The sequence below is a fragment of the Nuphar pumila genome, chromosome 3 (genome assembly GCF_984573655.1).
Source record: "Nuphar pumila chromosome 3, dmNupPumi1.hap1.1, whole genome shotgun sequence".
Lineage (NCBI taxonomy): Eukaryota > Viridiplantae > Streptophyta > Magnoliopsida > Nymphaeales > Nymphaeaceae > Nuphar > Nuphar pumila.
Window position 1 is genome coordinate 131,048,565 of NC_143251.1, and position 15,187 is coordinate 131,063,751.

General features: G+C 34.4%; 1 protein-coding gene across 3 annotated transcripts in view; it reads right to left on the reverse strand.

Moving 5' to 3' along the window:
* The window catches only part of APC6 (anaphase promoting complex 6), a 54,225-nt gene that overhangs the window by 37,326 nt on the left and 1,712 nt on the right, over window positions 1-15,187 (reverse strand). For all 3 annotated transcript variants that reach the window (XR_016430919.1, XM_090000089.1, XM_090000090.1), the window contains exons 3-9: window positions 14,605-14,678; window positions 13,428-13,467; window positions 13,025-13,070; window positions 12,581-12,660; window positions 12,281-12,462; window positions 12,045-12,170; window positions 6,425-6,499 (exon numbers count right to left, since the gene is read on the reverse strand). Coding sequence is in view for 2 of the 3 variants with exons in the window: in XM_090000089.1 (XP_089856215.1) it covers window positions 6,425-6,499; window positions 12,045-12,170; window positions 12,281-12,462; window positions 12,581-12,660; window positions 13,025-13,070; window positions 13,428-13,467; window positions 14,605-14,678 (623 nt within the window). In the remaining variant the exon portion in view is untranslated. The remainder of the gene's footprint in view (window positions 1-6,424; window positions 6,500-12,044; window positions 12,171-12,280; window positions 12,463-12,580; window positions 12,661-13,024; window positions 13,071-13,427; window positions 13,468-14,604; window positions 14,679-15,187) is intronic.

Below are 15,187 nucleotides of genomic sequence, written 5' to 3' on the forward strand. Positions count from 1 at the left end.
TATTTTCTTAAACACAAATATGAAGTTTTCTCAATTTTTAAAACCTATCATATGATGATTAAAAATCAATTTAATGAGAATCTAAAAAATTTTAGAACTCTGGTGGAGAATACCTTTCAAGTGAATTCAAAAATTATCTTGAAAGTCATGGTATTCTTCACCAAAGACCTTGCCTGAAAACCCCTCAACAAAATGGATTAGCCGAAAGGAAGCATAGACATATAATAGAGACAACTCGAACATTACTTGTTTCTCAAAACATCCCAAAAGGTTGTTGGGCTGAAGCGGCTTTAGCATCTGTCTATCTTATAAATCGGCTACCTTCTAAAAACTTGAACAATATCGCGCCTTTTGAAAAATTGTATACCAAAGAACCCGACTATAGTCGGTTGAGAATTTTCGGTTGTAAATGCTTCGTTCTTACTGACAAGAACAACAAGCTTTCACCAAAAGCCATTGCCTGCGCTTTTCTTGGATATTCTGAAACCCAAAAAGGGTTTCGTTGTTATGATATTAAGAATGACAAGCTATATCTTTTCAGAAATGTGAGTTTTCTGGAAAATGTTAATGGTTTTGAAATGAGTGAACCCTTTGAAAGCAATGGAATGTGAGCTTTCTGCTCTCAACAGGGCAAAGACTTGGGAGTTCCAAGATCTTCCTAAGGGTAAGAAAACAATAGGTGTAGATGGGTATTTAAGGTAAAAACTAAGAGCAATGGATCTCTTGAGAGATATAAAGCTCGATTAGTTGCAAAGGGATATAGTCAAGAATATCGGATTGACTATGAAGAAACTTTTGCCCTTGTGGCCCGAATGGTTACTGTCTGATGTCTCGTTACCGTTGCCTCAATCAATAAATGGAACATCTATCAAATGGATGTTAAAAATGCCTTCTTAAATGGTGATCTGAATGAAGAGGTATATATGGATGCTCTACCAGGAACGAAGACTCTCAAAGGGAAAGTGCTCCTCCTTCGAAAAGCACTTTATGGTTTAAAACAAACCCTCAAGGCTTGGTACGATAGATTTAACTCCGTAACGTTAGAAAATGGTTTTTCTTCCTGTTTCACTGACACTGCCTTATTTGTTAGAAAAACCAATACAGGTAATGTCATTTTGCTCTTATATGTGGATGATATGCTTATAACTAAAAGTGATTCTAAAGGGGTTAAAAGCATAAAATCAATTTTGAAGGATAGGTTTGAAATGTCTGATTTGGGATTTCTAACTTATTTTTTTGGTATTGAAGTAGCATACTCTCATAGAGGGTATTTTTTATCTCAAACTAAGCTTGCCTCTGAGATTATTGACAGGTCAAGTATTACGAATGATAAGGTTTGTGAAACTCCTGCTATAGTAGGAGCCAAAATGAAGATTGATGATGGTATTCCTCTCTCCGATCCCACCCCCTACAAACAGCTTGTGGGATCTTTGATGTATCTGAGTATTACTAGACCAGATATCTCCCATGCAGTTCATACTGCAAGCCAATTCCAACATGCACCAACATCAGTTCACATTAGTGCCATCTTGCGGATTGTGAGATACATAAAGAGCACACTAAACAAGGGAGTATTCTTATCCTCTTCTTCTGAATTAAAATTAATTGTTTATACTGACTCTGACTGGGAGGTGGCTCAAATAACAGTCACTCCACCACTAGTTTTGTGTGTGTTTAGGAGACTCATTGATTTCATGGAGATGTAAAAAGCAACAAAAAGTGTCTATCCTCAACAGAAGTTGAATATCGTGACATGGCGACTACTTCCATGGAGATTGTATAGATTCATCAGCTACTAGAAGATATGGAGATTAATGTAGAAGGGCCCACCAAGCTATACTGTGATAATAAGAGTGCAATTTATATTTTCAAAAACCACACATTTCATGAGCAGACCAATCACATCGAGATGGACTGCCACTATGTCCGAGAAGCATATCTGAAAGGAGTCATAGATCTTCCATCTGTAACTTCAGAATATCAGCTGGCAGATTTCTTCACTAAATTGTTGTGCTCTCTGCGATTCAACTTCTTTCTTGACAAACTTTCGGTCATTATGCCCTAAGTTTGAGGGGGTGTTAAATTGTAATCAATAAGACAATGTATTTTATAATATATATTTTATATGTATAAAAGAAGATACATATACATATATATTTCATATATATGTACATGTATCCATCTACTTATATATATAATATATATTTCTTTCTTGTATTAGATGTAGGGGTAATTTAGTCATTTTACGCATATTCATGTCATTGAATATGATTGTAATTCTTCTTTTTAATTTTTCTTATTTTTGTAACTTTTTCTTTTTATTTTATCCTTTTTTATGTATTGTTTTTGTACACAGTCAGTAGCAGTGTACAACAGTCAGCCACTGATTGTTGTACACAGGTAAGAATAAGGGACGTTGGGCTGACTCCCAACGGCTCTAATTAGAGCTATTGGGAATCAGCCCAACAGCTCTTATGAGTTGCTAAAGCTTATAAATAAGGGTTGTAAGCCCATTGTAAAGAGTGAATTTCAGTAAGGAGTTGTCTCCTTAAGCTTATAAACATTGTGCATTTATTGCACTTCTTTTGTGGTGTAAAGCTTATAAACATTGTGCATTTATTGCATTTCTTTTGTGGTGTAAAGCTTATAAACACTGTGCATTTATTTTGTGTCTTGAGTATTTGAATTATCAAGTTATTTGAAAACTTGATTGTTTGCAAGGATTCTTCACATTATCCTCCCAAAGTATGGAGGTTTGTATGAACGAACATTATTTCCTGATCTAGATACCGCTAGAACTGAATCATCATTACTTTTGAAAATTCTTTTCTTGAGCCTATTCTCTTCCATACTTAACTCTTCTATTGTGTCTTTTATATAAAGAACTTTTCCTCGATGAAGAAGAACAGATTTGGTTGATTCAAACATCGATCTCAATCCATTAATGAATTGAAAGAAATGCTCCGCATTCACTTGATTTTGAAGGAGATCTATGTCTTGTGGACAATGCCACTTTGGTTCAAGGAGGGCCAATTTTTCCCATAACTCGGACAAGCTATTGTAATATTCTCTAATACTCATGTCTCATTGCACCATATTATGAACTTTCTCTTGAAAATTGCATATGTGTGCAATATCCTTAAGAGAGTACATTCTCTTAAGGTAATTCTAAGCATCGTTAGCATGTTGAAACTTTGCAAGACTTGAACATTTCTTTATGTCAACACTTGATATGAGCCAAGACAAGATCTTGGCATGTCCCATTCTCCATTCCTTTCATTTTTTTCGTAAGTGGAGATGGATTTGACCCTTTCTACCTCTCTGAGAGGTATTTCTTTCTCTCCTTCATCCTTGGTGAGGATTAGTATAGGTTCTATATCGGTTTCATCTACTAATCCCCATATAAGTTGCTTTATGATTGAAACCCATGTGACATAATTGGAATCATTGAGTTTGATGTGATTAATGGTGACATTATCATTGTCATCCATTTTACAATTTTTGAGAGAGAAGGAATAAGAAGAGGAAGAAAAGGAAAAATAAAAAAGAAGGATAAAGAAGAGGATACTCTACCACAAACGGTGAATACAAGTATCCCTCCAAGCTTTCAAGCCTTCACACGATCTCAACTTCAAAGGAACTTTACTTTCTTTTAAAAAACTTGAGTGGCACGCTTCTCAATGCACCGAAAGAACTTAGCTTAATCACTTTCACCAATGGCTCTGATACCATGTAAGAAGATAAAGTCCACAAGCAAAAACTCTCAAAATACTCACAAAATATCTCTCACAAGAACCATAAAGGTTCACAAATAGTGTTCAATCACAAGAACCACTAGGGTTCATACAAAATACCAAAAAAAGGGTATGAACAATGAAGACGAGAAAAATGTATTTCATTAAGTGGGAGAAATCCCAACTCAAAAGATGAGATTACAAGGGGGAAAGCCCTCATATTTATAGATGATAAAGAAGAGTCATTGAGGGAGTCATTGGGCTCCCAACGACTCTATTTAGAGTTGTTGGGAGTCCAACGGCTCTCTCATAAACTTGCTTTTGACTTTTGGTCAAAAAGCAAAATGGCTGAAAAGGCTAAAAAAGTCCTAATCCTAATTAGATTAATTCTATCCTAACTAAAGTACATAAGTAGACTAAAAGAAAGGAAAAAATTACATATGAGATTAAAATTACATATCAGATACATATTTTTAACAATATCTACATGAAACCATTGATCTGCCATATGTTACATCAGAGTATCAATTAGCGGACTTCTTCACCAAACCACTAGTTGCTCCTAGATTTCACATCCTCTTAAACAAACTTTCGTTCATTGTAATGTAAGTTTGAGAGGGAATGTTAAAATGTAACATGTAATACATATATAATATATATTAATAAAATAATAATATAATATATATATATATATATATTTTTATTTCTTTTCTTTTTCTTTCTTTTCTTTTATTCTTTCTTTTTATTTTTTAGTTCATTTTGAACTAGTTAGTCAAGATCTAGTTAGATCTTGACCAATCCAACGACTCTTAGGAAGCTCTTCCTACCTCACTCTCATCTTGTATACATATGGGTGACCCCCTCCTTTGTATCTCAACGCTTTTTAAGCATATCTTGTGAAGAAATAAAGATTTATTATTTTAGTGTGTTCTTCCATTTTTACCCTTTTATGGGTTGTGCTTGAGGTGTCTCCAATAGAGACTCTTTTGAAGGTTTCTTGTGCTTTTGTGGAAGACCACCATTTCACTACAATAATTTGTGCAATTCATCATTGTTTCATGTGTTATATTTTTTTAGATTTTTTGCGAATTTTTTTCTTATTTTTCATGTTTTTTTGAAAAAAATTATGATTTTTTACAATACGATAACTATATTATTTTGGGCCTGACAGATATGGCTAACAATACAATGCTTACAACCTTGGTAAAATCCACTTTAATAGTTAATAGTCCTAAGTAGGGTTGTATTGTACATAGAATACAGATGTGGACACAGTTAAGAACCATATATACTGAAAAAAGATATTCAATCAAGAGAGATCCTCGAAAAAAAATTCAAAAGTCTGGTACATATCAAAGGAAAATATTTTAGGGTGTTCCTTTTCAATTTTAAACTAGTGCACTTGATTAAATAGTTTCCCTATGTTATTTTCTTCTTACCATTATTTTACAGGAATTTATAACAGAAAATGAACAGATGTAGAGAAATTGCATCACAAAAAAGAGAGGCATTGGTGGCTATGACGCCCATTTGAGCTCAAATGTTAAGCCTATTTGAGCTCAAATATTAAGCCTGCAGCCACAAGAGAAGAAGCAAGCACAAAGAGAGAAGAATACTCGAGAGTTCATTTCATCAAGAAATAATTTGTTACAAACCTTATAAAGAGATGACCTCCTTTACAAAAAAAGACATAAAAGACCATCTGACATTTTGACTCTTACCACTGAATTACATTATGTACAGAAATATCCCTTAAAAATAATGTAATGTACAAGAGGGGCCACAAGAACACTAGTGATACAATGTTTACATTTCTTAACAACGCCCACCCATATCCAATACATAGCACTTCATACAATGGTTATTACATCCAATAATGCTATATATCATAAAATGAGTCCTACATTACTATAAAACATCAACATACCAGGTACAAACAAAATATAAACTCCTTTAACCAGCCATTCAATAGAAATGCAGTTTGTCTTTTCACTCATATCTTTACATAGAAGCAAGGAAAACATTTAACTGAATTCAGACACAATCTTAGAATAGTAAAATAATTTGATAATTGACACCACCTATGTGAGACCATAATCACAGATTTGACGAAATTTTCAAAATATCATGATAGTATCGCTGTAAATTCAGCTAATAGTAATACGGGTAAAATATCATGAAATTTTGAAAATAATCTCGTGATATTATCAATTAGTTTTACTGTTTTTATTTATTTTTTACATTTTAAATGTTTTTCTCTTTTTTTTAAATTTTTTACTTATTTCTTTTATTATTTATGTATTTTTTGTCTAGACATGATATTTTCTTATTTTTGTTATTTTTTATATTTCTTAACCCCTGAGATTTTCCCAAACCTATAACATCGCAAGAAATAGATACAGATATTTGTGACTATAGGTGAGACAAAGCATTATGATGATTATTAAAAAGACACAGTTAACAGTGAAACTTTTTTCATACCTAATTTGCAGAGGTACCTTATAAGAAGGCCAAATCAATTAAACAAAATAACATCTGATATATATTCATATCTCAAGCAATGTTTCAAAATTTTACAGGTGAACATGGACTTCTAACAGTCAATCACTAGATCCAATGGAACTGACAGAATTCGAGTCATCAATCATTAGGAAAAAGATCCTCATGGACAATGGCAAAATAAAAATTACCAGAAGTATCGGCGTGATTGATCAAACTTCTTGATGCAGTAGTAGTAGCAACCAACTGCAAACCATGATATTGCTCTGAAAGAAAAAATGCAAAAAAAAACATAACAATAACTTTATTACTTATGCTGAATGAATTACTTTCTTTCAAAAAATAAAAATAAAACAGATCAGAATCTTACAGAGATTTTACCTATGTATAAAAGCTATGAAAAACATGCTCATGGTTTCCATAATTCTTGCACAGAAGAAGCAAAATATTCAAACAAAATTTTACAAAAGATTCCCACATATAACTTGGATATAAACTAACAACACACAGCACCAAGTCCATTGAGAGATTAAATATAATCATGTACTTAAAATATTTATAATCGGTCACCACTTTTTCCCTTTTATGAGACCATAAATTATGAGAAGGGCATTAAATTATATGCATAAAAAATTAGAAGCAAAAAGGTTAAATGAATTCTATCAACTTTAGGACCCATTTGAATTCGTGGATAAATGGTCTGACTCATCCCAGTTTGGGGGGATAAATAGTACAAAAACAGAAGAAATAATCCCCGAATATTTCTTCCATGTTCAAGTCCGACGCAGAGCCTATCAATGTAGTAGGGGTATTTTAGTCTTTTACTCATATAGGGGTATTATGGTCAGTGTACATATTATTGTCTTTTTGCTTATTTTTATTTTCATTCATTATTGTACATGTAAAATAGGCCTTGGTCCTTTTTGTATTTTGGCCAAAGAGCCGTTTGGATCTCCCCAACAACTACATTTCTAGCAGTAGGGGAGGTCTCAATGGCTACATGGCTGCCCTTGTATATAAAGGGATTGAAACCCTTCCTCATTGCAATGCTTTTGAAAGGCATTTTATCAATACAAATCTAATATTTTTTGTGTGTTTTATGCCCATAAGTGGCAGATTTGTGTCCTTGTAATTGACCCCATAATTAGTTGTTGTATTGGAATTTGTCCATAAGTGACACTTGAGCAATCCTTGGTGTTTCGTTACATGGTATCAGAGCTAGTGCTCTATTATTGTTATTGAGATATTCAAGAATCAAAACACTCATGGTAGATCGTGAAGATCGGATAAAGCATCGGGAAGTGTGCATAAAGTCTCACTTGAAGATCAGTACTCATGGGACTGATTCTTTGAAGGTTGTGGAGATTGTGGAAGCTTTCTCCTGTCACACATCTAAACAAGTACCGTCTATTCCTCTTGTGCTTTTATATTTTTTAACCTTCTCTCTTCTCTCTTCAATGGCCGATAAGGAGGTGATAATGGTGGTCCCAATAAAAATTGATGAAAATAACCATAACTTATAGGTCACCACCATCAAAAGAATTCTAATCGAAAAAGGTTTGTAGGAATATATTGATGGTTTCTCAACGAAACTACAACATATTCTCACAAAGACTATTAGTGAAAAAGAAGGAACTACTAAAGGCGAAGTTATTAAAAGAGAAGAGAAAGAGAAGGCTCTCTTGAGCTATAAGAAAGCTATGAAAGAATGCAAAATTGGACATGCAAAAGTCCTTTCCTTATTTATGGGAAGTATGAGTGAAGATGCATGTGAAAACATATTGGAATTCGAAAGAGCCGATGAAGCTTGGTCCTTTATCAAGCAAACTTATACTCAAAGCGATTCCCCGTATAGATGGGAATTGCAAGACAAAATTCACACTTGCAAGCAAGGTGAAAAGAATGTGAGAGAATACTACGGGACTCTAAAAAGGTTGTGGGATCAAATGGCCAAGATGGAACCCGTTTGGGATACTCCAAATGATGGCCAACAAAGAAAGAAACAAATCGTGAATGAGCAATTTTTTTAATTTATGAGGGGTCTAAGACCCTAATTTGAACAAATGATAAATAACATCCTTCATAGAAAGAAAGAAGAACTTTCACATATTCATGAAGTATTACCCAAGTTTGCATGGAAGAGACAAGATTAAAATCTCTAACCGAATCAAAGGAGTCTAAAGATAATGTTCTAGTTGTTTCAAGACCGGTTGTTAACTCTCATTCATACAAGCCACTACATTTCTACAAAAACAATAATTTTGGAAAACCTCGGCCTTATGATGGGAAGAAAAAATTGTTTATTATAGTTGTGGAGAACCGGGACATATTAAGCCATATTAGCTGGAATTTAAAGCTAAAGAGGAAAGGAAAATTGCTTTGTTGGTACTTCTCAAGTCAATAAAGAAAATTTAAGCAAATCCATAGAGAACGTATCTTTATCCAAATTGATGGAAGTCTTACAACCTCTCCTCAAAGGTTTTTCCACAACTGGGCTGCCATCTCCACTTCTTCACCTCTTGGTATGACTCCTTGGCTTCTAGATTCTGGCGCTTCATTTCATATGACCTATAATGGTTTCATGCAGTGTTATCAAAAACGCGTCTTGAGGCGCAAAAGGCGCGCCTCGCTTTGAGGTGCGGCCCTCTGTCACTGAAGGCGCAAGCCTGAGGCACAAAAACAAATTACAACAAGATTTTTGAGGCATAATCTTCTTGAAACTGGTTATGGCCCCTAGGGATTTACAATTCTTTAGTTTTTATGAGTAATTATCGTGTTCGTACACCCCTCAACAAAATCGTGTTCGTACACCCCTCAACAAAATGGACTTCCCGAAAGAAAGCATAGACACATCATTGAGACCACTAGAACACTTCTAGCATCTAAAAATATTCCAAAAGATTTTTGGGCCAAAGTCGCCCTTACGGCGGTCTATTTGATAAATAGAATGCCTTCAAAAAATAATGAAAATGTCTCTCCTATTGAAAACTTTGTAAAACGTCTCCCGATTACAAAAGGTTGAGGGTCTTCGGGTGCAAATGTTTTGTTCTTACCAACAAGAATGATAAATTCTCCCCTAAAGCAATTCCTTGTGTGTTTCTGGGTTATGCTGAAAACCAAAAAGGATATAGGTGTTATGACATTGAAAGAAACAAATTGTATGTTTTTCGAAATGTTACGTTTCTTAAAAATGAAAATGGTTTTAGCGAAAATAATATCCAAAAGAGTTGTGATTATTCATTCCTCTTTGACCTAGTCAATGATAAGTGTGAAAATATTCATGAGAGCCAAGACATGCACGAGGCAAATAAGAATGTGAGTAGCAGTCTTGACAATGTAGACCTATCTCACAATAATTTACAAACCTATGCTCGACGTACCGAAGGTCACCCACCATGTGCTTTAGAAAGATACTCTTAAAGTCAGGAAGAAGACGCTTCTAGCCTTAGAAAATCCATAAGAATTTCAAAAGCACCTCATAGATTTGTATCATATGATTCCTTTGAACCAAGGTATAGATCTTGCCTAATGGTTATTCACTCGTATTCTGAACATCAATCATATCATGAGGATAAAGATCGTCAAGAATGGGTTAAAGCCATGAACAATGAGTTAAAAGCATTAGAAAGAGCAAAAACTTAGAGATCCAAACATTACCTAAAGGAAGGAAAACTATAGGATGCAGATGGGTATACAAGGTATAAACCAAGTACAATGGAACATTAGAAAGATATAAACTTAGGTTAGTGGCCAAAGAATATAGTCAAAAATATAGGATAGCCTATGATAAGACGTTTGCCCTAGTCGCTTGCATGACTATTGTTAGAACCCTCATTGCAATAACATCGATTAGGAAATGGCCTATATTTCAAATGGACGTTAAAAATGCATTTTTAAATGGTAATCTTGATGAAGAAGTGTACATGGATCCACTACCTGGCTTGACTTTAGCACATGGAAAAACTCTTCGATTACGTAAGGCCTTGTATAAAACAAGCTTCAAAAGCTTGATATGATATGTTTAGTGATGTGATGACACAATTTCATTTTAAATTTTGCTTTACTGATACTGCATTGTTTGTTAAGTCCTCTAATGCAGGAATGGTGATTCTACTACTGTAGGTAGATGATATGATAATCACAGGAGATGATAAGCAAAGAGTTAAACATATCAAAGATGTGCTTAAAGCCAACTTTGACATGACAGATCTTGGTTTTTTATGATACTTTCTTGGAATAGAAGTTGTTAAATCACATCGTGGTTATTTTTTATCACAGACTAAATACGCAACAGAGATCATTGAAAGATCAGAAATCTCGGATGAAAAAATGGTTGATACTCCGGAAGTCATAAATGTCAAAATGAAGATAGATGATGGAGAGCCCTTGCAAGATCCAATGCCCTACAGACAGATGATTGGGGTTTTGTCTTATCTTTCTATTACCCGCCCTGATATATCTCATGTTATTCATTCTGCTAGTCAAATTCAGCATGCTCCCACAACAGTGCATATGACCGATATAATGAGAATTGTTAGATATATTAAAAAATCTATTAATGTTGGCTTGCTTTTATTATCATCCTCCTCACTAGAAGTCATTGCATATTCTGATTCTGATTACAGAGGAGATGTCAATGATAGACGCTCAACCACTGATTTATGTGTATTTATAAGTGACTCTCTAATTTCATGGTGATGCAAAAAGCAACAGAAGGTATCACCCTCCTCCACTGAAGCTGAGTATCGAGCCATGGCGACCACTACGTCTGAGTTAGTATGGTTGAGACAACTCCTCGAAGACTTGGGAGTTCACATTACCAGAATCATATCATTCTCTAACAAGATGATAGACCACTCAATTGCATCAGTGAGCTCAAATAAACTAGATCTTCAGCAAAGAAGCATCCTTGCAATCACAAGACAATGAAGCCAGACAACGAATGAAAAAGGTGATAACCATCTCGACCAAAATTTCTAAAGAAGTGCATACTGCTACATTATTTCATGGTCAGGCTACACGCCTATGTAACACGGACTCTTCTAACAGGGCACCGCACCCGCGTCGCACCCGCACCCAGGCGGGTGCGACACTTGGACATAGCTTCCTTTGTGTTAGGTGAAGTCAACCATATTGAGGTCCATTTCTATTCAAAAGTAGATTCAGTTAACCCTAGTCAAGTCCATTTTTTATCTATAATATATATAAAAATACATAAATACACACACATACACGTAGTGTTAATTTAAAACTATTAAAAATTATATATATATATATACCCTCCCCGCACCGAAGTTTTTTTAAAGTGCCGCATCGCCACACCCGCACCTATGTGACATAGCTACACGCCATTGTTTTATACAAGCACACATTATCAGTATACAATGGCTTTATATAAGTGCACATTCTCAGCACACCACATAACTGATTTGTACAGATTTGCATGTGTTTCCTGCATTCCATAAAATTCAAATTGAAATCACAATGAAGTGACACCATTATCTTTTGTGTTCAAGAACAGCTTATAAATCTCATATCTTATGGACCACAGTAAACATCTTAAGAAAACTTGGGAGTAAGCTCACAATCAAGCCACATCATGTACACATTGAAGAACATTTTCATCCATTATTTATTAGAACTGAAACAATGCATGTGAGTTTAAAATGAGCAAGTCTAAAAAGTAAAAAACTTTGCAGTCTATTGATTTTTTATCATTCACATTAAGAAATCAGCACTAGTAGTGTATATAATCGTGTTCAATATGAAGCATCAAACTATGCTCAGACATTATCTCATACCAGTACTCACTTTTGAGGGTAGTCTTTCACCAAATTGCATGCCATAATGTAAAGCTCATTAGACCTGCCAAGTTCCATTGCTGCTGCTAAGTGCACTAGAGTACATTTCATATGGAAAGGGTCCCTCTCAAGAAGCCTAAATTAAGACAGAGAATAGAATTAAAATTCAAATATCAAACTATTATTTTATCAAAAGAGTTAATCACAATATATATGCTCAAGATTATGAAAATACCGTCTGCTTACATAGTAGTCATGTCAAAACATTTCTGATAATCTCCACATTGATGATAATAATCAGCTTTGCAAGTTAGCAGATCCGTATTATTCTTCAAACTGTGAGTGAAAGATGCATCCATGGAGCATGGAGCATAATGCTCTCCTTCAAGCTCAGAAAATTTCTCCTCGACAACATTTTCTTTCTCATACTACATATCAAAAAGGTAATACAAAAGATGAGAAAGAAGAAACACAACAAGATAAAAGCCACACATATCCGTTCCATAAGATGCAGCTAACAATACCTCATAAAATAGATGATTGTACCTTTTTAATTAAACAGGAATAAAATGCAGACAGCCAACCATCTCCAGGAGAAAATTGCAGGGTCGACAGCAGGATTTTCTCTGAACAAATGTTGAAAATCAGGGAAACTAAGATTGGCCCTTTATGATAAATATAAAATCCATTTGTACAAGGAAATAGATACACCTAATTCATGCAGCAGAAGAGACACACTACTTGCGCATGCATACACATATGTGAAATGCTTGTGATGTGCATGCAAGTGTGTTTCGACACAATCAGGACAGCGAAAAGGATAGTAGGATAAAAAGAAAAATGCCATGGAGCGGATCAGTAGATGCACACACACAAACTGACAAACAAGTCCTTCAGCGACATGATAAGGGTAAAAGAAAAGGAGAGGGAAAATCAAGGAAAATAGAAGCTCAAAAGTGTCAAAAGTTTGGAATATAAACCAACTAATACCTTCATCACATGTAAGCATGTGGTTGTCTATCAGACATTCCAGAGCCTGAAATAGATAGCTGAACAATTCAGATAACCACAAGAAAATTAATGGGAAAAACTACAATTCCACTGGAACCCTCTAACTTGGTCCCATGGAAAATAGGAGAGCAACTAGCTTGACTAGCTCAATGCCAAGTCCTTGACTAGGTTGACTAGTCATGGGCACTCGTTTTACAATATCATATTTTCTTTTATATGCATAGTGCATACGCATATGAAAGATTGAACAAAAATTGTTAATTTTCTTTCTACAACAGCAAGATCAGCCTTAAAGATACAACATTTATAGAGCAATGAGCTGATTATTCTTATTGATAAATTCTAATCCACAATAAGCTCAACTTAAGATAAAAAACAATACCTCATAACAATAAGGATCTGCCTTAATAGCAGCTTTATACCTACATACATGTAAAGAAAGAACATATCAGCTGCAACCGCGGTAATATTCAAAAATCATGATTCAGATGGAAAAAGACAAAATGAAACCCGGATCCAACTAGCTTAAAACCACTGTCACTGATATCGGCGATATTTTGAAAATAACGCAAGAAATACCAATATTTGAAGGTAGTCGATATTAAAGGTAATATCTCGCGATATTTTCAAAATATCTCCAGAAAACAAAATATCATGATATTATCACGATAATATCGCAATATTTTGGGAAAAACTCTTTTTTTATTTTAAGTTTGCATTTCCTATTTTTTTGTTTCTTTTATATTTTAAAACCTTTAAAACATGCTTCTTTATGTTTTTGAAAGAAAAATAATGTAAAACTTATTATTTACTTAGCTTTTTTGTTGTTATTTATATTTTTTCGATTTTTTAAACTCTCAAGATATTCCCGAGATTTATCAACTTTTGAAAATCTCTCAGAGAAATAACCTCGCCGAGAAATTACCTTTATCAATACAGGTGACTATGCTTAAAACCCAGTATTTACACTTAATCAGGTCAAGTTTTTAGTTGGATTCAGGTTTTAGCCAGATTCGGGTTCAGGTTAGAATGCAAAACTTAATACCAAACCCATATCCAATTATTAATTGGATCCAGATTTGACTACTAAACCCGCCTAATGGACTTGGATGGGTAGGGTGTCTGGTTGCACCCAACCCATTGACATTCCTAAATAGGACTTTTACTCATGAAGCTATTTCAAAACAGTATTTCAATCCTTTATGGAGGAAATTATAGCCGGAGGCACCACTTTTCAACAAGACCAGTACCAATGTCTCCATAAAGGAAAACCAAAGACGAGATCAAAATACCATAAAGTAAAGAAACAGAAATAAGATGACAAGGCATCAATGATCAAATCCTATGGTACTAAGAATTCCAGAACATATAAACATTCACTGACCAAAGCAGTAGATAAATCAGAAAGCAAGGTAATGTGAAATTATTCTGTATTGTTCGGCCAGACAAGTCAAAAACTCTGAAAAACAAGGATGCAGATCATGCAAATTTTAAATGGTTAAACAGGGAAAAACTGCACCCAAATTGGTGTCAATGGAAGAGAAAACAATAGTCCTTACCAAAGGAGAGCTTGGCTACGGTTCTCTAAAGCTTCATAAGCCTTTCCACGTAAAAAAAATATGGCCGAAGAAATCTGCAACAGTTGCATAAATGTTTTCATGCAATAGCGAATTTTTCAATGCAAAGTTTTCAACTAAACCAAATAAGCGGGGCAATCTCCGCACTATTAGAAATGACAACTGCTAAATCAATCAAAAGAGCTAGTATTACACTGGAAGCAGACAAAAATTAAACAGATATTAGATGATGCAAAAATGATCATGTTTAGAATGTTAGAAAGCACCAAGCTACTTCATATTCAAAGCAACGGCCCCAAGCATTTCCCTAATGCTGACAAATAAAACCAGTAAAACAAGTACATGCAAGCATGTAAGAAAAGATGAATTATGCACTTGCAGAAAGCGCCAGTTTTTAGATTTTTTAGGTCAACCATTTCACACCCTTACTGATTTAGTATGACCATGACTATGAATGTGCAAGTAACTAGCTTAAAGCTCAATGGGGAGATGCATGACCAACCATGAGAATGCATGATCAAATCACACAATATAATATATGAATTAAAATGTTATTTTATGAGCA